The sequence below is a fragment of the Danio aesculapii genome, chromosome 12, assembly GCF_903798145.1.
Source record: "Danio aesculapii chromosome 12, fDanAes4.1, whole genome shotgun sequence".
In the NCBI taxonomy this organism is placed as follows: Eukaryota; Metazoa; Chordata; class Actinopteri; order Cypriniformes; family Danionidae; genus Danio; species Danio aesculapii.
The window spans coordinates 45,601,952-45,625,036 of NC_079446.1; the positions used below are offsets into that span (position 1 = coordinate 45,601,952).

A 23,085-nucleotide genomic window follows, 5' to 3' on the forward strand; every position below is an offset into this window, starting at 1 on the left:
GACCAGCAAAAACCAGTCAACCAGCCTAGGCTGGTTTAAGCTGTTTTTTTTTTTCAGTAGTGTTCTCACATTGTTTAGTCCTTCAAAGTCCATACTTTCTTCATGTGGTATTGCTGTGTGTTAATAACTCAGTAAGTATCCATGTTCATCATTGTAGACATGTTTGATGGAGTGACATTGTGTATTTTGGTTTAAATCGCCTCAGGAAAAATATTACAGGTGTAAACATAATAGCAGTGATGCAAACGTGCTAAACATTGTTTGGGTTGTTTGTAATCTAATATGATTATTTGTTCTTATCTACGCATTGTTTGCCATGTGTTGCTGATGTAAGATTGTATTCAGTTCGACCGGAATATTCATATCGATTATAACGAGTGCACGTGAGGGATATCACTGCACGCATACACACACACATCTGATCTGACAGCCTTCACTGCAGCACGGTCATTATATCCAGCATAGAGATTCTTAACTTGCCGCCACATTCGGTCTTTATATTATTCTCCATGTTTGTCATGAAGTCATTTGTGGTCAATCCTCAGGTGTTGTATCAAAATCTGACTCCGGGGGCAAATCTGACTCTGCTTCGTGTGTGCGCGCATCACGCAATGCCTGCAGTTGAGTGAAACTCACAGCGGTTAATCATAAACTTTTCATCGATCATTTTTCCTGCAATTGACAGCAAGAACGAACATAGAAGCGTTATCTGATTGACAAGCAGCACCAAAATGCGTTCAAAAGAATCTGAAATGCCAAATAGGATGAATCTATGCCGCATTTTCTCAAGTAAATCATACTATCTGTATTTAGCTTTTCGCTTGTACGGTGGCTCTGAACTGTCAAAACACCTCTTAAAACGCCTTTTTCGACATTATATATTTGTACATTACTGTAACATGTTTTATTCAAGAACATTTAAGCTAGTTTTAGTCCTGGTTTTAACTCATTTTATTCTAAATATATTTATTTTACTTGTTTGTTAAGTCCCATTTTGTTATTAAACCAATATTTTTATGCAACACTCAAGTTGCATGTTAATTTGCTATGCAAAGCAAATGAAATCATTTATTTTTGGCTTGCTAATTTATGTGAAATCGTGAATATAGGTCTATAATATCACCTTGCAATTTTGAAATTATTGCTTTTTTTGCTTTTATCTGCTCATATTCGGTTCATAAGAGCAGATCAATCTTTTATGAAGCTTTTCACTGTATAAAAATATATAATTTTGAAATATTTATAATTATCGGCCTATATATATATATATATATATATATATATATATATATATATATATATATATATATATATATATATCAGCCAAAAAAAATCCATATCGTGCATCCCTACACTCAATGCATTAGCATCTACACCGAGCCCCACATTTAATACACCAGAAAGCCTTAGCAACCACACAACAATGGTCAGAACTCAAATGTGTTCAGCAAATGCAGTGTATCTCCTATTTCTCAGTACTGAGATTTTCTGGATGATCTTTTCCTGTGATGCCGGTGGAGTTTTTGCCTCTGAGAGACTGAAGAGTCAGCAGCAGAAGCAGGTCAGATGAAGACTGAAGCAGGACTGATGAAAGGTTGAAGGAGGATGAAAGACGAGGGTAAAGCTCTGAAGAAACTAAAACCAGCGCTCTGAAAGCACACGACGGGGGGGGGCAAACAGCACACAAGAACAAAGACCGAATCGCCGAACAGATTGTTATAAATATCAGACACGGCGTCCTGAAGACATCAGCACATTTTCTGATAAAAGGCCTCAAAATGCCAACTTTGTGCTTCGTGTTTTTCTTTTTTTTCTCGTTTTGGTTCAGCAGAGTTCCAGGACATGAAGTGTAATCAGGTTGAAATGCTGTCAGCAAGTAAACAAATTAAACTCCATTATAGCTGACAGTGTGGTGAGCTCCATGCACTTTTGTTTTTGCACGACTTTGGTATTAAAATTAAAGAGATAGTTCACTCAGAAATATCATCGGCAAGACCTTCTTTTAAGGACTAGTAGAACATGTGCATAAAAAAATTGACTTGACATTTAAACGGCACTTTTTTGTGCTTTTACTCAAATAAAAATGTAACAAATTTCGATTTGACGCCAATAATTATGCCATTATTTCTGGCTACAGTTAAGTGACTTATCTATGGTACTTTAAATGATGGTAAAACTAAAATATACAGGTATACTAAAATAAGTTACTTAAAATAAAACTAGTGAAAATAACTGGTTTTCAATGGAATAAATTATAAAATAAATAAATTATAATTTTTTTTTAACATTATTAATAATTAGTATTTATCAGACTTGACATTTTAATGCACTAATTCAGGGTTCATACACATTTTTATTACAAAAATTCTATGACTTTTCCAGGACTTCAGTAAATTTTCATGACCAAATGTTTCATGTAATGTCTACGTATATGTAGTAAATCATTTAAAATTACATAAGCGTTTAAATTTATTACAGCATATCAACGCAACAATCTCTAGTTTTCATTTATTTTTATATTTATGTTCAATAGATGATGCTTACACAGCACTAATGATGTGACACCATGTATTTGGCCAAGAAAAGAAGTAAAAACATCTAACCTCTATTGCAGTATACAGATATCTGTCAAACTAATTTTAGATCATCTTAATAGTTTGTTAAAGTAGTAATAGTAGGTAAAACTACTTCTGTTGTAAAGTCGTGATCACACTGCACTTTTCGCTCTATAGACTTCCATTCATAGGCATGCGAATGTGGCCAAGCAGAAACGCAGGCACGTGTGACAAGTTTCGCATTTCACTGCATTCGAATGTTCGAAATCACATCACGTGATTGTGTTAGACCAATATGAGATGATTTAAAATAAAAAATTTAAAATATGGAGCAATCGCTCACTTTTATTAATGTCTAATTATAGTTTAATACCACCCTGTTTCACAGCGCCATACGGCAGAATTTTGCAAGCACAAGCTCTAGTGTGAACGCAGCTAAAGTCACTTTGAACAGAAACATCTGCTAAATGACTAATTGAATTGTAATTTCCATGACTTTTCCAAAACCTAGTGGGTTTTTCTGTTTTTCCAAAACTTTTCCAGGCCTGGATTCCATGACTTTTCTAGGTTTTCCACGACCGCATCAACCCTGCTAATTATTCCTGTTTTATTTATTTATTTTTTTATAAAAATGTAACATTTCAAATTGACACCAATATTTGTCACATTATTTCTGGTTACTGTAAAGTGACCTGTGATACTTTAAATTATCGAAAAATATATACAAAAAAAGTTAATTAAAATAATAATTAGTTAAAATAACAGATATTCAATTGAATTATGCAATAAATAAATAACCAAGTAAATACAGCACAAAATTGTGCCTATATAATAATAATTTAGAAACAGATTGTACTCTAAGTGTGTGTGTTCTATTTGATTGTGGATCCGTTTCACAGGTCTGGGGTCCGTTCTTCGTACGTGGATTACTCGGTTAGCTGGATTTGGTTATTGACGATTTGACACGATCCAGGATCGTTGCGTTCTTCAAAATTGATCTGAGAGTTGTTGTCATAGCAACAGTTCTGGTAGCTCAAACCTGCTAGGGAGCAGGCTCATTTCATATAAACAGGATTAGATCGGGTCAGTTCAAGCAAAGATAATACTGAAAGTATGTACCGAATTCTGAAATTTTCTAACAGTATAGTTATATACACTTGGGAAAATAGTAAATATATATTTTTTTTCCTATATAAATATTTATTTTCACATTTTATTCTGATAAATTACTTTTATTTATAATTATACAGGCTAAATTATTATTATAAAGGCACAATTTTGTGCTGTATTTTTTCAGATAAAAATGCAACAAATATCTACAGTTAATAGCTATCTTATATATGATTATAGTTAAGTGCCTTCTCCACAGTATATGACACTAAAAATAAGTAAATTAAAATAAATAAACAAAACTTATGGAAATAATTATTTTCAATTGATAATTAATTTAATTCATTCATGCATTCCTTCAGCTTAGTCCCTTTATTCATCTGGGGTCGCCACAGCGGAATGAACCACCAACTTATCCAGCATATGTTTTACACAGCGGATCCCCTTCCACCTGCAAAAGTGCTAACCACTGAGCCCCAATAAGTTTATTTATTTATTTATTTATTCATTTATTCAATAAATAAATAAATAATGCTCTTTAAGTGTCAACCCTTTATCATTAAAATCAGGAAAACAGTATACGTTTCAATACTGATAGCTTTCACATTACTGTTAAATATATAATAATTTTAAAAAATTAATTTGCTGATAAAGGATTAAAAAACTGCTCTTTATGGGCAAAAATTTATTAATGCTCTTAAAAAAATAAATAAATAAATAAATAAATACTATTACAGCACAATTTGTAGTTGATACTGATAATTATGTTACTGATAAATGCCATCAATCAACAGGAATCAATGAATCAAATTAAATGAATTAATTGAATGTCAAGTGATGCTCAATTGGCTTGTGAGATATTAAAAAAATCAAAAATAAGTCAAAACTATCAACAACACTATATCAGTTCTATTATCTGAGCGATACTTTACTTGTTTTTCTAATTCATACATCTGATTCCTCATAAAAATAAAAACAAATCGGATGCCAAGATTGATTTCTGGTGAATTCACAAAATCTGTGCCATTCAGCCCAAAACCCCCTGAGAGTAAGAGCTGCTGTTTGTGACACCAGCACTGCATGTCCTGAGAAAATGGGTCAGAAACACGTCCTCGTGTTCCCGACAAGACTGTGATTCCAGAGTCCTGACAGACACTGATCCGTCTCTAACAGACAGAGCTCACTCACGCCACAGGCAAACACACACACACAGGGAGAGAGAGAGAAGCTCCTTCAGCTGTCTCTCCTTTTCTTTGAACGGTGATGCAGAAATAGAGAAGGGAAGTTTGTTTTCCTGAAAATGTCCTGTACAACTTTCCTTTTTTGGTTTGCTTTCACTATTCCTCAAATTCCTCCCACTTCCAGCCGGTACTACAGTATTCAGTATTGTGTTATCAACATTACTCATGTTTATTATCTCCTTAAAGTACGCATCAAATCAAAACTAACCATATTGATTTAATTAGCTCACATTGCTAGTTTTGTGGTCAACAATTCATCTGTGCATGTCTTTAAGAAAAAGAAAAATAGTTTGCTCTTGTAATCTTTAATCGAAATCTGAAAATGCACTTCCTGCTTGTTTTCAGTTAAACTCTCAGATTAGGTCAGTCTGAGGGTTTGGGCGTGGCTAACACATTTAACCACGCCCCTCCATCGGTCAGTTTCGACAATAAACAGAAATGGCGAACAGGAGGTGTCTGTTAGCTTGTAATAACTCTCCCCATACCCTTCTCCCCATCTTTCTGAACGAAATGCCCACTTTACTACATCCAATCATCTCGCAAGAGAAAAAAAAAAACAAGCCACGCCCACTGTTTTAATTTAATTTAATTTAATTTAATTTAATTTAATTTAATTTAATTTAATTTAATTTAATTTAATATTCCGTTTTGCTAGGAACTGTATCACAAGCTGAAAAGAAAAAAAAAAAACGGAGCTTCCAGTTCATGTGGACTTTAACACTGACTACATTTACATGGACATCAGTAATCGAATTATTCGCTTCAATCTAATTAAGACAATAATAAGACTAAGGTGTTTACATGAGTTGCTTTTTGAATGTTACAGCACATAATTCGATTAACGTCATTGCTTCACCACGCTATCCGCATTTCCTCTGGAGTTTTATGCAATTTCGGGCGTTTCATTTTTAATGATTAAATTCTGAAATTTCCTAACAGTAGTAGTTATATACACTTGGGAAAATAGTAAATATAATTTTTAACTATATATATATATATATATATATATATATATATATATATATATATATGATATGACTATATGATATGAAGTTTTTAGATCGCTTTAGTACAATTTGTGTATGATAATAGACATGCACAATGTGCGACTCTTTTTTTTTTTAAAGCAATAATACATTTATGCAGTCATGAACATGTCTTGACAGTTAATATGACGATGATTTGATCACAAAAGTTGCAGACACCTTTACCAACATCAAAATGCTTTTAAAAACATCCAGTTATTCTTTACACCGATTAAGAAACCGGCTACTATAATACTATAGTAAACTATAGTAAAGAATAGTTATAGTACTATTAAATTAACTACTATAGTAAAGAAAATCCGCTCTAACTGTAAAACTAAATAAATTGCTAAATACTTTTGACACATGAAAGGGTAAATCCTGCAGCCCACAACAAAGATGGAAAGTTATTGCATATCAAACCGTTTACTATGAATTTGATGTAATTTAGCTCACATGGATAATTGAATATTCATTATATTCCTTAAATAGTCATTACGCTAATGTGCCGTCAGCCAATCCTTGCATTGCTGATCATGATTTCGAGGATCGATAGATCTGTCCTTCACAACACATGCAGCGATCTCAGATCAGTTTATCCAGACATTTTAATCTGATTCGCGAACTTGTTTGAAGAAGCAAATTAGCCAGAGATCAGTTATCAAGATTAAAAGATCCAGGATCTGCCAAATCATCTTAGATCATTTAAGCGACGTACGAAGAACGGACCCCTTGAGTCAGTACATGCTTAAGATATTGTTCAGAATTGTACGTGCGCACCCACGTGTAAATTTTCCTAGTCTATCTGTGTTTTAACCAATCAGGTTAGAACAGCTTTGTGTGACGCAATTAATGACGTTGTGTGAGAGTATGATTGTTAGTGATTTGTGATGGTAACCTAGGAACTCATTGCGAGCGTTGAAGCTGGCTTCTGCTGATGAAACTGCAAACTATCTTCAGTAATCTTTATTTATTTATTTGAATCCGGCTCTTCTTCATCTAACATACTGACTATTCTTTGGGTTAAACAGTAAATAATCCCTACATGCGTATGAGTTACTAGACCACCTGTGAAGATCAACACCTCACATTCATTTTCACTTTCACATGCAGGAGAGCAACGATTTTTCACGACACTGAAACTGTTGTTTTGAATGACATGTTCTGCATTTGCTATCAGACAGTTGGGTTTGGTATTTTTAATAAAATAAGAACGTCAGAAAGAAATATGCACACATTTATGAAAAGTCAGGGTATTTCACAGTAGACAAACACAAAATGGCAATGAAGCTCAAGATACAAAGAAAACTGTAAATTAACAGATACTTTTTGTTTACAGTGTAGAGTAGATCAATGAAAAGAAAATTACACTGTAATATTGTAAATGCAGTACTTAAGAGGTCAAGGTGGGGTCAAACGCCTCAAAAATAAAATGCATTATTATTATTATTCATTCGGCTTAGTGACTTATTTATAAGGGTCAGCCACAGCAGAATGAACCGCCAATTATTCCTGCATATGTTTTATGCAGAGAACATGCAAACTCCACACAGAAATGCAACTGGCCCAGCCCGGACTTGAACCAGCGACCTTCTTGCTGTGAGGCCACAGTGCTAACCACTGAGCCACCATGCCTCATTAATATTATTATTAGTATTGTGGGAAAGTATCTACTAATGCTTACTTGTGGAAGATCTTGGCCCGTTTGTCACTCGAAAAGTTCTCCAGCTGCAAAGACTCCTGGGTAAGGAAAGCCACGGCAAGATGGAAGTAGTTATTCCACAACTGAGGAAAAAAGAAAAACATTGGATTAAATTCAGTTCCTAAAATCAATAAATATTGACTAAAGGGCCACATTTCTCCAAGCATGACAACTGTCTCAATAACTGTTTTCATTCTTTAATTTTCAAAATTTTTAATGAAAACATGATAGAAACAACACCACTGAAATATACTTTTCTGAAAAACAAAACAAAAAAATGTAGATTTATACAATGCTCAGAATAAACGAGCACAACCCTCATAAATCTCTCTTAAATTTGTGCATTTACATTAGTTTAGTCAGTACTGAAGCCAAATCTGGTGCTAATCTAAAAAAAAGATCATAGTTTAAAAACTACTGAAGCACACTCAAATTAATATGTTGGGATAAATATTAAATAAAATGTTAGTAATCAGGAAAAATCAAGAGAAACATAAACATTTTAAATTATATTTGCAATTTTGTAGGGTTTTGTTTTTTGCAATAACTCATTTGAATTTAAATGTATTATCTGTCTATTCTGTCTAAAACATTAAGTGACCAAACTCTTATTTTAATGGATATCACAGTTTATTAAAACTATTTTGTTTAAAGGCACTAAAATATATGTAAGAAATGAATGTATATACAGAAATATATATATATAGTGCTCAACATAACATACACCCCATTTTAAAAATGAATATTTTTATGTATTTCCCAGGTGAATATTAATATATTTTGGTGCATTTAAACAAAAAAAGATTAAATAGATATATTTATTCATATTATATTTCAGTCATCAAAGATCTTAATGTTATTAATACATGTAAATTCATGTGTAATATTGGACAAAAAATTACAACCTACAAATTTCTTATTTTTTTATTTAGTTAATATATATATATATATTATAAAGTTTCCAAATTGACATCCAGATGTATGGTATATAGGTGGTTCCACATTGGGTACACAAAAAAGAACAACCAAACATTAGAATCTAAAAGTTTTGGAAATTAAAGGAATTATTGATTCAAGGTCATTACAGGAAAAATCAAAACAATACACTCGTCATTGTTTTGTATATTGTCAAAAAGAAAATACATGAAACGGATTTGTTGCTTTTCAATTACAATTCAACTGTGTACCTTTTTAACCCATATTGTGGCACCCAGTCTACTCTTTTTTTATTTTTTATTTTTTATTTTTTTTACAAACTACAAAATGTCCAAAATTTTCTACATTTTTTATTTCTCTTTTTTTAATTTTTAATTTAATTTGTTTCCAAGCATAAATTTAGGTTACTCATTTTAGACCATTATCATACATTTTTTTGTTAGATAAGCTCAAGAATTGGCTTCAGTACTGACTGACTAATCTACTGAATATGCACATATATAATATTGTAAAGCTTCCTATAGAAAATATTAATCTAAATTTGAGGGGTGTATTCATATATGTTGAGTACTGTAAACATTAGCCCCCCTTTGAATTTTTTCTTTCTTTTTTAAATATTTCCCAAATTATGTTTAACAGAGCAAGGTATTTTTTTCACAGTATGTGAAAGTCTGGAGAAAGTCTTATTTGTTTTACTTTGGCTAGAATAAAAGCAGTTTAAAATTTTTTAAAAGCCATTTTAAGGTTATTAGTCCCTTTAAGCTATTTTTTCCGATAGTCTACAGAACAAACCATCATTATACAATAACTTGCCTAATTACCCTAACCTGCCTAGTTAACCTAATTAACCTAGTTAAGCCTTTAAATGTCACTTTAAGTTGTATAGAAGTGTCCTGAAAAATATCTAGTCAAATATTATTTACTGTCATCATGGTAAAGATAAAATAAATCAGTTATTAGAGATGAGTTATTAAAACTATTATGATTAGAAATGTGTTAAAAGAAATCTTCTCTCTGTTAAACAGAAATTGAGGGAAAAAATAACAGGCTTACAGCTTAGTGACATTTAAAGGCTTAACTAGGTTAATTAGGTTTACTAGGCAGGTTAGGGTAATTAGGCAAGTTATTGTATAACGATGGTTTGTTCTGCAGACTATCAAAAATAAATATAGCTTAAATGGGCTAATAATATTAACCCTAAAATAGCTTTAAAAAAATTAAAAACTGCTTTTATTCTAGCCGAAATAGACATACTGCTAAAATTTCCTTGCTCTGTTAAACATCATTTGGGAAATATTTAAAAAGGAAAATAAATTCAATGTGGAGCTATTTATTCTGACTTCAACTGTTTATATATTAATCTGATGCACAAAAAAATGCAAAGAGAAACTATTTGAACAAAGTTTAAGCAATAAATATATGAGCAACAATTTTCCATTTAATGAACAGATGAGCTGATGTCACTCAGAGTGATCATTTCAAAACAATTCATTGTCTTCTGAAAGCTAAAGCCTGCATAGCCAGATGGATTCATGGGTAAAATGAGGACCGAGACAACAATAACCAGCAACAACCATCCCCAGCACAATACTGAGAGTATAGAGACGCTTCAAAAATTCAAATCAGACGCTAGGAAATTGCCGTCTATTAGCCTGTCATGAGTTATTCTGCTGGAGAGAAATTTAATGATCGCCGCAGGAACACCAGCAGACCGGTAGTCACGATTAAGAAATCTCCTTTCATAAACAAGACTGTATGTTTCCATTACTTACAGGTAGCAATTTACTAGTCTAAATGCATTATATATAGGCTGAAGGGACAATTCAGCTAAAGAACAAATCTAATTTATGTTCAATGAAGTCAAAGCAAACTAATAATCTCTCTAGCTCTGAACGCAAATGGAGATTTAGCTCAATTAACTTACTAACAAATAGAGTTTACATAAGCAATGACATGCAAACAACGTTATTGAAGTCAACTGTTTACATTACAGCAAATTGACATGCATTTTATTACAACGACAACCAAGCCAATTCTGAGACAGTGCAAGCTACTTGAACGAATGGAATAATGGATGAATGATTAATTGATTGAGTAGGTGAGTTATTGATTGATTGATCATATTTATTTATAATGTATGAATTAAATATTCACTTAATTTAATTCAAGTTTTCTTTCTTTCATTCTGCTAACTCTTTTCAATTCAATTCAATTCAATTCACCTTTATTTGTAAAGCGCTTTTACAATGTAGATTGTGTCAAAGCAGCTTCACATAAATGGTCATAGTAAATTGGAACAGTGTAGTTCAGTTTGTAGTGTTTAAGTTCAGTTCAGTTTAGCTCAGTTCAGTGTGGTTTAATAATCACTACTGAGAGTCCAAACACTGAAGAGCAAATCCAACGATGCGCAGCTCTACAGATCCCAAACCATGCAAGCCAGTGGTGACAGCGGAGAGGGAAAAAAAACTTCACTAATGGCGAAAGTAAAGAAAAAAAACCTTGAGAGAAACCAGGCTCAGTTGGGCACGACCATTTTAATTTCTCCGCTGGCCAAACGTCTTGAGCAGAGCTGCAGTTTCAGCGGCAGAGGCTGGAAGCTGGCCTCAGCGAAGACTCGTCTGTCTCTGGAGCGTCACAGGAATCAGTCTCATGTTCTCCACTCCTCCATGACCACCACAGCAGCTGCTCAGGATACGGCCTGGTCCAGGATATGGAAACCTTGGGATCATCTCGTCGTTGGTCTTGGATCGAGTCAGTGACTCTGCTTAGTCTGAGGTCTAACTCTCATACTGTATAACCAGGGGTCCATGCTTCGTACCTCGCATTATTTGTTTTCAACATGCACTCGCTGCATTTAAAAGTAGACACTTCAAGTTTTCTATAGATATGTGTGTCTTATGTCTGTGTGTTTTGTTTTTTCGGAGTTTCAGTGCATTTTACTGAGGCGTTTCTAAAAACAGTTCGCGGAGAGAGAATGCACTGTTTATTATCCTTATTTTGCAAAATCACACACGTTTGTTGTCATTGTGAGTGTACACAATAAAAACTAGACACCTAACAGATTCGATTGATGTATTGATCTTATCTGTACGATCAAAACTGAAGTGTAATTTAAGTTCTTTTTGGCGTTATGAGGAGAAGATGTGTCAAAGTGCGTATCCGCAGTCTTTGACCCCATGCAGGGGTTAAACAATCTAAGATGATTTGACAGATCCTGGATCTTTTAAAGGGCACCTAGTTTACCCCCTTTTTTAAGATTTAATATTAATATTATGGTTCTTCTGAGTGTGTCAGTTTAGGTTCAGTTCAAAACACAATTCAGATTTTTTATTATTAAGTGTCATTTGGGGGATGGGGGTGTACACAGGTTGTTGTTTTAGGGCTGTGTTGCTTCACATGAACATTAGTTTCGACTTCCCATCCAACTTAACAAGGGGGCGGAGCCAAGAGCTTCCTCGCTTTGTGTGTGGCAACAGACAGGAAGACAGAGAGAAGCAACATGAGAGAGAGAGGACCAGCATTCAGCCGTACATGTACAACTCAGACACAGACCAAGTAGAGAGTACTGTTGAGGAATCAATATTCCTAATGTGCCACAATGTGTCAGAGTGCTAGTTAAAAAATTAATATTTAATTATCTATGTAAATATGATACGCAATATCTTTCCACATTTGTTATGGGCTGCAGGTTTAGAGTATTTAGCACTTCATTTAGTTAGACTTTTTAGAGGAGAAGTTATTTAGTGTAGCATTTAAAATTCTTAATCCTGTGGCGTAATTTTGCATCAACAAAGCATTTTGATATTGAAAAGGTGTCTGCAACTTTTGCGAAGCAGAAATTCACTGGCATATTAGCTGTTAAAATGTGTCTGTGACTCACATAAAGTTAGGCTCAGGCTAAGCAGGGCTGAGCCTGGTCTGTATGGGGGACCACATGGGAAAACTAGGTTGCTGTTGGAAGTGGTGTTACTGAGACCAGCGAGGGGCGCCAATCTGTGGTCCGAGTGGGTCCTAATGCCCCAGTAAAATTATTTGTGTCTTTGTATAGTTTTACAGCCAACTGTGTGCTGGTTTAAAGTTCCGGCCTTGCACACCAAGACTACTAACCACGCACACTGAATTAACTTTGACTAAGGCTATAACTAAAGGGCACATCAGATGCGTCAATCAGAGCAGCGACACGGCACATCAGACGCGCACATTCGCATGTTATTTAAAATTAAACTATTCAGATGGCACTCTGTGGTGCAGCAGAAATATGAACTGTGTCCTGAGTCATGGCTGGGAGCCGCGGACAGCCGGCGACTTGCTAAACCTATGTTTAGAATTCTAAAATGCATGGCGCTGCGTGGCGCGACGCTGCGCATCACAGAGTGTGCAACCTGCTTAAGGCAAATTCGTTATTTCCAATGGAGGGACTCGCACGTGAGGCAACGCGCTCGCACTTTCCAGCTGCACCTAGTTAAAATGACAAGGAGCTTCTGTGACCGCGGGAAATGCAAACGGCTGAAGTTTAAGGAAGACGCAATGAAAAGTACACATGTTGGCAAACCCACCTAAAGTTACAAATAATGGCGCCGATGAGAGCGATCATGTGGTGAATGTTGATCTTGTGTTGAGCCCAATGAGTCTTACATCTAAAAACAGAGCAAGGGTGTTTCTTTGGTGACATCGCTTTGACTCACATGCTGAAAATGGCGGACGTGAAACAACAAACTGTCAATCAATATTGGTGGGCGGGGGGACCGCACTCCTACGTAAAGTTGCGGTCGATCTGAAAACCGCTCCAAATGGTCCACCATTTTTATGTTGTTAAATTGAAAAAAAAAAAAAGGACTGGGTGTGTTTATTTCACCCCAATATGACAGTTTATACACTATACCAACACACATGTCTGTCCAAACAGCTTGAAAAGTAGATTTTTCACCATAGGTGCCCTTTAATTAATCTTTTTTACAATGTAGATTGTGTCAAAGCAGCTAAACACAGACGTTCTAGTAAACTGAAACAGTGTCAGAAATGGCACGACCATTTCTCCTCTGGTCAAACTTCTTGTGCAGAGCTCCAGAGGCAACGGAGGCTGGACATCCATTGTGGAGAAGTTGCAGGTGTTAGTAGGTCACCGGCGGGTGTTCAATCTGGTGCACGGGATCAATGCCGAGACTCATCTTAATCATGATAACTGATCTCTGGCTAATTTGATTCTTCAAACAAGTTGAGACCAGATGAAAATGTCTGGATGAACTGATCTGGGATCACTAATTGTGTTGTGAAAGACAGATCTATCGATCCTCGAAATCACGATCAGCAATGCGGCGATTGGCTGATGATACAGCAGCATAATGACATCATCTGATTAATATTTAATTATCCATGAAAATATGATGAGTTTTCGCGGCTGAAAGTTAAGAGCGGGGTGGGAGGGTGTGAGGTAGTTGGTATCGCAGCAGAAATTTATGAGCCGGGTGTGGGGGGAGTTGGTTTCACGGCTGAAAGTTAACAGCGGGGGGGTGGGGTTGTTATTGTGGCCAACAGTGTAGACCGGGGGTGGGTTGTGGGAATTGGCGCGGGTTCTTGATAATGTCTCTGGGGCCCTCTATGGGCCATTAGAATCTTCCTAAGCCGCCACCCCCCCCCCCCCAACCCCCCCTAGCGGCGCCTCTGTCTACCCCACCCCAACCCTAAACTCAACCATCACAATACCGTAAAAATATTAATTATTGTTCTAGACTTGACCCCTGAGCTGGTTGGAGCTTCCAGACCTGTTGCTATGAAAACTCTCAGATGAGTTTTGAAGTATGAAACAGTCCTAGATGGTGTCAAATCATTAATAACCAAATCCAGCTAAATGAGTAATCCAGGTACAAAGAACGAGCCCCAGAAGCTTATCCTTCATGTTGACAAAATGAGATGCAGCACAATGGCAGTGAACTGGAACTGAAATCCCTTTCTATTAAATGCATTAATTAAATTTTCAACCTCACCTGCAGCTCAAAGTTGGTTTGATCCAGGAACTTCTTGCTGAGAACGGCGGCGTATTGATTGATGGCTCGCAGGAAGACTCTGAAATAAGACAATAATCAGATTTAATTCCACATAAAAGAGACCACTGCCATAATATGATTATAATTAAACAAGAATTAGTTGAGTCTGAGTTTGTAGATAATATAGAAAAGGAGTCATAAACACAGACAGTTGCACTCAGAATAATGTAATTCCAGAAAGGACATAAACTACAGATGATAAAGTTAATCACAGCTCTTTAACTCGGCACACTGAGACCACATTACAGGATATTACACACTTAAAGACACTCCGTTCAATAAAGCCCACCGCTAATGAACTATTAGAGAGAACAAGACATCTTTAGATATAACTAACTGTGTCAGTGTTGAAGATGAGAGAGAGGAAAATTAATCGATGCAAATCACAGCAAAACATCTTTCTGCAATCAAATGGAGGATACACCATTCAAAGTGGTGGGTTTTAAAGGTCTGTATTGTCATTGTGAGTGCTAAAATGGTCAGTTTTGTAATATAAACCTTTGCTATTGGTGATAAAAAGATCTCACAGCACAATAAATAAATAGACACAATAAATATATACTGCATGACTAATTAAAATGCCTTAAAGTCTGTAATGGTATTTTGAGTGCTAAAATGTACACTTTGCAATATAAACCTTTGCTATTAGTAAACAATAGTGTCTTATAATACAAAATAAGACACAATAAATATGTAGTGATTGCTTAAAATCACATGTATTTGATATTGTGTTCATGTATTCGTCATGTATTTGATATTGTGATGTGTATTCTTTTATTTTGCAATCAAATTATTCAAATTATTTAAGTTTTTCAATGAAAAAAATGTGAATATCTGTAAAGCTGAAAGGATGTCAATAGTTACAAAGCAATATAATTAAATTGCTACAATTGAAATGTGCATTTATTTCAGGTTACAGTATATATAAAATAAAGCAACCAAAAATTAAATAAGCAAACAAACAAATATTGTTTAAAGAAAAAAAAAGGTGTAAAATGCATTAAGAAACTGGACTTCTATAAATCACATTAGTCAATAAAAATAATATTATAATAATCACTATAACATTACAATAGTATTTGCAAAGCAATATAATTAAATTGCTACAAGTGAAATGTACATTTCAGGTTACAAATAAATTAATAAATAAATACATTATTAATTATTTGACACATACATAAGTTGAGGAAAACAAAGTAAGTTCAATAAATGACATTAATTATTACTATTATAACAAGGTTAAGAATTTAATTAATTAATGCCAACAATAAATAAATATTTTTGAAGAACATGCATAAGTTGAGAAAAATGCATTAAGAAATTGGACCAATAATTATAATAAATAAATAAATAAATAAATAAATAATAAATAAATAAATAAATAAATAAATTTAAAGAACATGCATAAGTTGAGGCAAATACATTAACTGAAGTTATATAATAAATTAATAATTTAATAAGACTAAAAATAGCAAATTAGCAAATGTTGTCATTTAATTAATGTTTATTAATAAAGTAATAAATAATAACAGCGAAAACAACAATAAATTTATAAATAAATAGCAATTATACAATATTCTAATATTTACAAAGGATATGATTAAATTGCTAAGAGTGACGTGTATATTTGTTTCAGTTTATACATAAAAAAATGAAATAAATAAATATATTTTAAAGAACATGCATAATTTGCATAAGGAAAACACATTAAGAAACTGGACTCATAAATGGCATTATTAAATAATAATAATAATAATAATAATAATAATAATAATAATAATAATAATGATACAAGTACAATAATATTACAATAATATTTACAAAGTAACATAATTAAATTGCTTCAAGTGAAATGTATATTTATTTAAGGTTATGCACAAAATAAATAAATACATAAATTATTTTTTAAAACATGCATAAGTTTAGGGAAATACTTTAACTGAAGTTATATAATAAATTAATAATACAATAAGAATTAAAATAACAAATTTGAAAACGTAATTTAATTAATGTTTATGAATAAAAAATAAATAATAAAAATAATAATAACAACAACAACAACAACAACAAATAAATAAATAAATAATAATATAATATATAGCAAATATTACACTAATATTTACAAAGCAATCTAATTTAATTGCTATAAGTGAAATATATTTTTAAGGACATGCATAAGTTGAGGAAAAATTGAGGAAAGTTAAATTAATGACAATAATTATTAAAATATTATAATAAGGTAAAAAATAGCCAAATACTTTTATTTGACTAATAATCAATGTCAATAAATAAATTTTTTAAAGAACAATATAAACGCAATTAATAAATAACAATAATATGAATAATATAACAAGCACTATAATATTACAATAATATTAACAAAGTAACATAAATTGCTTCAAGTGAAATGTGTATTTACTTCAGGTTATACACTAAATAAATAAACAAATAAATAAATAAATAAATAAATAAACAAACAAACAAACAAACAAATAAATAAACTTTAAAGGACATGCATAAGTTGAGGAAATACATTAAGTTAATATTATATTAGGTTTAAAAACAGCTAACTGAGCAAATGTCGCCATTTAATTAATGTCTTTTTAATGAAAACTAAATAAATTAACAAAGACAGACATTTCTTCTAAAGAACATGCATACGTAAAGGAAAATGCATAAGGAAACTGAACTTAAATGATTATTAATTACATATAATAATAGGGTTATAATAGGATTAAAATGTTGTCTTTTAAATAATAAATACCACTAAAATATAAATAAAATAAATCAAAATAAAAGGCAATAAATAAACCATTAGGCCTCATAAACACAAGCCCAGGATTATGTATCAGGAAATGAAACAGTGTTTGTATAATGAAGCACTTCTGTTTTCACAAAGATGTTAAATCTATCGTTCAATATTATTATGTAGCGACACTTGAGAAAAACCCATATCAAGTGTTAAAGTCACCATCTGAGGAAGATCAGACATTTGTGATTTATTAATATCCAGCATATGGCGGTCTGTGTTTGACAAGTCATTATCGCTTCTGGATTTCAGCAGTACGTCCAGCTGTGTAAACGCATCTGAAGTCTCATTAATGGAGCTTTAATCTGGAGCCGAGCTGAATGACTTTCTGATAAACACTGCGAGTCTGATCTGCTTTCATTGTACAGACACATTCAATCTGCTTATAATGAGCTGGAGACATCAGTAAAAGTCACTGACGACAAACCATAATCACAGTTCTGCTGCAATATGTTGCCTTAAAGTAATTCAACATGCTTTACATAAACAGGAATAAAGGAGACAAGTATAAGAAAATAAAACAACAAAGGATAAAATCATTAAAAACAGAGTGCTCATTCAGTAAAGGCACAGCTAAACAGATGTGTTTTCAGTCTTGATTTGAATGTGCCTAATGTTGGAGCACATCTGATCATTTCTGGAAGCTGATTCCAGCAGCGAGGGGGCGATGTTAGTAGCTAAAGGCGCATTCACCCTGCTTTGACTGAACTCTTGGAATTTCTAGTTTAGATCCGAGTTATCTATTATTACTCGGATATATTTGTAATGTATTGAGGTCCTAGGTCATTTAGTGATTTATAGACAAGTAGTAATACTTTAAAATCTATTCTGAATGTAACTGGAAGCCAGAGTAAAGACCTGAGGACAGGTGTGATGTGCTCTGATTTTCTGGTTCTGGTCAGAATCCTGGCCGCAGCGTTCTGGATGAGCTGCAACTGTCTTTTTGAGAAGGCCAGTGAGGGAGTCCATTACAGTAATCCACTCTGTTGCTGATAAAAGCATGAACAAGTTTCTCTAAGTCCTCACTGGAAACAAAGCATCTAATTCTTGCAATGTTTTTGAGATGATAGTATGCTGATTTACTAACTGCTTTGATATGACTATTGAAACTCAGATCTGACTCTAGAATCTCACTAAGATTCAAAATACACCACTATAATGATATTACATAACCATATTTTTCTATATGACTGTAAATATATACAGGTTAATTCCTGTCCGTTTAAGCAAATCATTTGAACTGTACTAATAAATACCATTGTTTCCCACAGGTTTGAAATAGACTTGGTAGCGGTGGTAGCCAGATTGAAACACACCATTTACCCACATCACAAACTGTTAACTATATGCGACAAACAAAATAATTACATTTTTAACAATAATTGTATTTATTATGACATTGTTATTCACCGTTTCTTTTTAATAAGTTAAAGGGCACATAGTTTACCTCTTTTTTATGATTTAATAATAATATTATGGTTCTTCTGAGTGTGCCAGTTTAGCTTCAGTTTAAAACACAGTTCAGATTGTTTTATTATAATGTGTTAAAAAGTGTCATGTTGGGGGCGTGTCCACAGTTCGCTGATTTAGGGGTGTGTTGCTTCACATGTAAATTAGTTTCGGCTTCCTGCCAACGTAACAAGGGGGCGGGGCCATGAGCTCACCCGCTCTGCGTTTGCAAGAGTCTGACAGGCAGACGGAGAAGGAGAGATAGGATCACCATTCAGTCGTACATGTACGACTCTGACACAGACCAAGCAGAGTACAAAATCATTTGTGTCTTTGTACAGTTTTACAGCCAACTGTGTGCTAGTTTCAAGTGCCGAGCTTGTACACAGAAACTAATAACCACGCACACTGAATTAACTTTTGACTAAGGCACCGGATACGCCGCTCGAAGCCGTGACACGGCACACCAGACACTCTCTGTGGCGCGGCAGATACATGAAGTGACCCGAATCGTCGCGCCACGCATTTTTGAATTCTAAACATAGGTTTCTGCAGCGGTCCGCGGCGCCCACCTGTCGACTTGAGTGTACCCTGATAGAAACCGATGTTTAGAATTCTAAAACGCATGCTAGTTAAGATCACAGGGAGCTTCTGGGATCGCGAGAAATGCAAACGGCGGAAGTATAAGGTAGACTCAATGAGAAGTACACATGTTTGCAAACCTACCTAAAGATACAACCAATAATTCCGATTAGAGCGATAATGTGGAGAATATTGATCTTGTGTTGAGCCCAATGAGCCTTGCATCTAAAAATAGAGCTAGGCATGTTCCTTTAAGTGATATTGCTTCGACTCACGCTGAAAATGGCGGACGTGAATCAACAAACTGAGGATATGATGACACGCCTGTCAATCAATATGGTGGGCGGGGGGACCGCTCTCCTACGTCAAGTAGCGGTCGATTTGAAAACAGCTCCAATTAGGTCCACCTGTTTTTTATGTTGTTAAATTGAAAAAAAAAAAAAAGCACTGGGTGTGTTTATATCACCCCAATATGATGGTCTATACACCATACATGCACATACAGTATGTCTGTCCAAACAGCTTGAAAAGTAGATTTTTTACCATAGGTGCCCTTCAAAGGTAAAAAAAGAAGACTGTTAAAAAATAATCAAAAATAAATCCACTGTTTCTCTTTTATGCTATTCAGGAGCCATGTGCACACACTGCAGGGTAAACTCTGCTCCTCTCTCTCTCTCTTTCAAGTTCAAAGCAAACTTGAATGTCAAAGCATTTTAGATATGTATTTAAAATAGCTTCTGTAATATATCAACGTCAATGAATTAATTAAATAATCAGCAAATAAAAAATAAATAAGAAAAAATGGAATAACAGACAATATCTCTAAAAATGATCAGAATTACAAGATTGAAACGTGTAGATTATTTAAATAAGTTAAACGTGTTGATTAAACATTACTGATGGTGTACATATCTTCTGCAGCCAGTTTAGACCCGTCATTTCGTCCTCTCCGAGCATACAGTAAAGCTTTCTGAATCGCTTATTAAAGAATCTATTATTGACTTTTTCTCTCAGTCTCGTGGCTGTGCACGCTGTCACCTGTGAAGCAAGTTGAATAACGGACCTTTTAGGAGATTTAGACACCCAGGCAGGACGAAGTCCCAAAAAGGGGTCTCTGTGGGTCTGCAAAGCACGTGAGACTATCTGTGGGAGTGCTGACAGGTACGACACATAGAAAGAATTGGGTAAATGAGAGAAGATAATCGGTCACGGATGTTTGGTTATATTGGGCTGATACACAAAGTGTGAAAGGATGATAATAATAGTTAAAAAAATGTGTCAAATATACTTGGGCGTCCGTTAATATACCTGGGCGGCCCACCCAAGTAAAGTCTATGTGTGGGAAGCACTGTATACTTTCATTACTAACAGTGTAAATGACACAGAGTATGAAACTCTCCACAAAGATGAGAACCTGAAGAATTCTGCATATCTCCTAACCTACAGTGTGTTTCATTGATTGAATGCTTCTATTCTACAGTCAAAAACACATTTCATGTCAGAATGACAGATTGCTCAGCATCGCGTCTGATATTATAACACAAATCAGCGCTTAACATCTTCTCCTGGAAGGCATATTGAGGATATTTTACTGAGACGAAGTGTGTGTGTGTGTGTGTGTGTGTGTGTGTGTCATATCACTTCCATCTCAGTTTAATATGCAGAACAACTATAAAGTCTAAGCCAACTGTAAGTAAAAGTGAAGCAGTTTGAGCCAATAAAACAGTACATTTACACATCATTCAAAAGTTTGCAGATTTTGAAAGAAGGCTTTTGTTGCCGACCCAGACTACAATTATTAGATTAAGATGGGTACACTATGGGTCTGTTTAACTGAGAGCAGATTTCCTCAACACATTTCTAAACATAATAGTTTTAATAACTCATCTCTAATAACTGATTTATTTTATCTTTGCCATGATGACAGTAAATAATATTTGACTAGATATTCTTCAAGACACTTCTATACAGCTTAAAGTGACATTTAAAGGCTTAACTAGGTTAATTAGGTTAACTAGCCAGGTTAGGATATTTAGTCAAGTATAACGATGGTTTGTTCTGTAGGCTATCGAAAAAATATAGCTTAAAGGGGCTAATAATTTTGACCTTGTTTTTTAAAAAATTAAAAGCTGCTTTTATTCTAGCCAAAATAAAACAAATAAGACTTTCTCCAGAAGAAAAAATATTATCAGACATACTTTGAAAACTTCCTTGCTCTGTTAAACATCATTTGGGAAATATTTAAAAAAGAAAAAAAAAAATCAAAGGGGGGCTAATAATTCTGACCTAAACTGTGTGTGTATGTATGTATGTATGTATGTATGTATGTGTGTGTATATATATATACATATATATATATATATATATATATATATATATATATATATATATATATATATATATATATACATATACATATATATATATATATATATATATATATACATATACATATATACATATATATATATATATATATATATATATATATATATATATATATTAGGGTTGTCACAATACCATCAATTCAGCCCACGATACTATACCAGCTGTATCACAATATTGTCTTGAATCATAAATCTACAGTACAAAATACTATATTTCATGTCATAATATTTTAATTCAATTTCCTTATTATCAAAAATGTATTATTTGTACAGACTTTCTCTGCTTTTTTTAATATACTGTGACTCTTTTGTTGTTATTGCAATAATAATAATAATAATAATAATAAATAATTGATCACAGCATATGACCTCTCATGACTGCAGCAAACTATGACCCATATGCAGACAGTTAATATGAAAGTAAAATAAAGTGGTCTATTGATTATTTGCTGGCACAAACGTTTGAGCATTTTAGTGACTTTTTCACATGCAACATATTGTAATAATTAATTCATGATGATACTACTGTTTACAAACTACAGTGGCGCCGTCAGTATTTTGAAGCCTTAGTATTGCAGTGCTACCGAAGTATCGGTAAACGGTGCAACCCTTACTAAACACTTTTATTTACAAAAGATGTTTAAATAAGTGCACAGTCTAAATAATGCCGTTTTCATACAAAACAAAATATAAACATCGATGATAATATTAAATGACACATCCCAAACAACAGTCATGTTTTCTGCATGACTGTACAAAACATTACTCTCAGCTTTGGGAATATTTTCCTCACATACAAAACGTGTTGTTTTGCAAAATATCATTTCCATCTCCCTCTTACTGTCACATTTAATTAACGCATCCTTGCTGAATAAATGTTGCCTGCTTTTACTAAAAACTGCACAGAATGTGACATTTCTTCTGCTGTGTCTTCAGTATAACAATCTAACAGGAGAGAACAGAGTGTGTGTGTGTGTGTGTGTGTGTGTGTGTGTGTGTGTGTGTGTGTGTGTGTGTGTGTTTCAGTAGGGCAGGATCAGCGATACACACTGATAGAGATGAACAGCAGATGTTTTCAGGTCCTTCAGCATCTGTCAGTCTGAGAAACATCTGATTCACACCAAAACTCACACTCAGAAAATCTACAACTAGCGCTTTAACTTGTGCAGAATCAATATATTGATCAATTCTGATGCATCTGCATAATTTGCTATTTTGTCAAAAAAAAAAACAATTAGGCTATTC

General features: G+C 33.8%; 1 protein-coding gene across 2 annotated transcripts in view; it reads right to left on the bottom strand.

Annotated features, from left to right (window-relative positions):
* Positions 1-23,085, bottom strand: part of dock1 (dedicator of cytokinesis 1) — a 927,369-nt gene that overhangs the window by 144,751 nt on the left and 759,533 nt on the right. For both annotated transcript variants that reach the window (XM_056470102.1, XM_056470100.1), the window contains exons 30-31: positions 14,554-14,632; positions 7,616-7,716 (exon numbers count right to left, since the gene is read on the bottom strand). In XM_056470102.1, the coding sequence (XP_056326077.1) occupies positions 7,616-7,716; positions 14,554-14,632 (180 nt within the window). The remainder of the gene's footprint in view (positions 1-7,615; positions 7,717-14,553; positions 14,633-23,085) is intronic.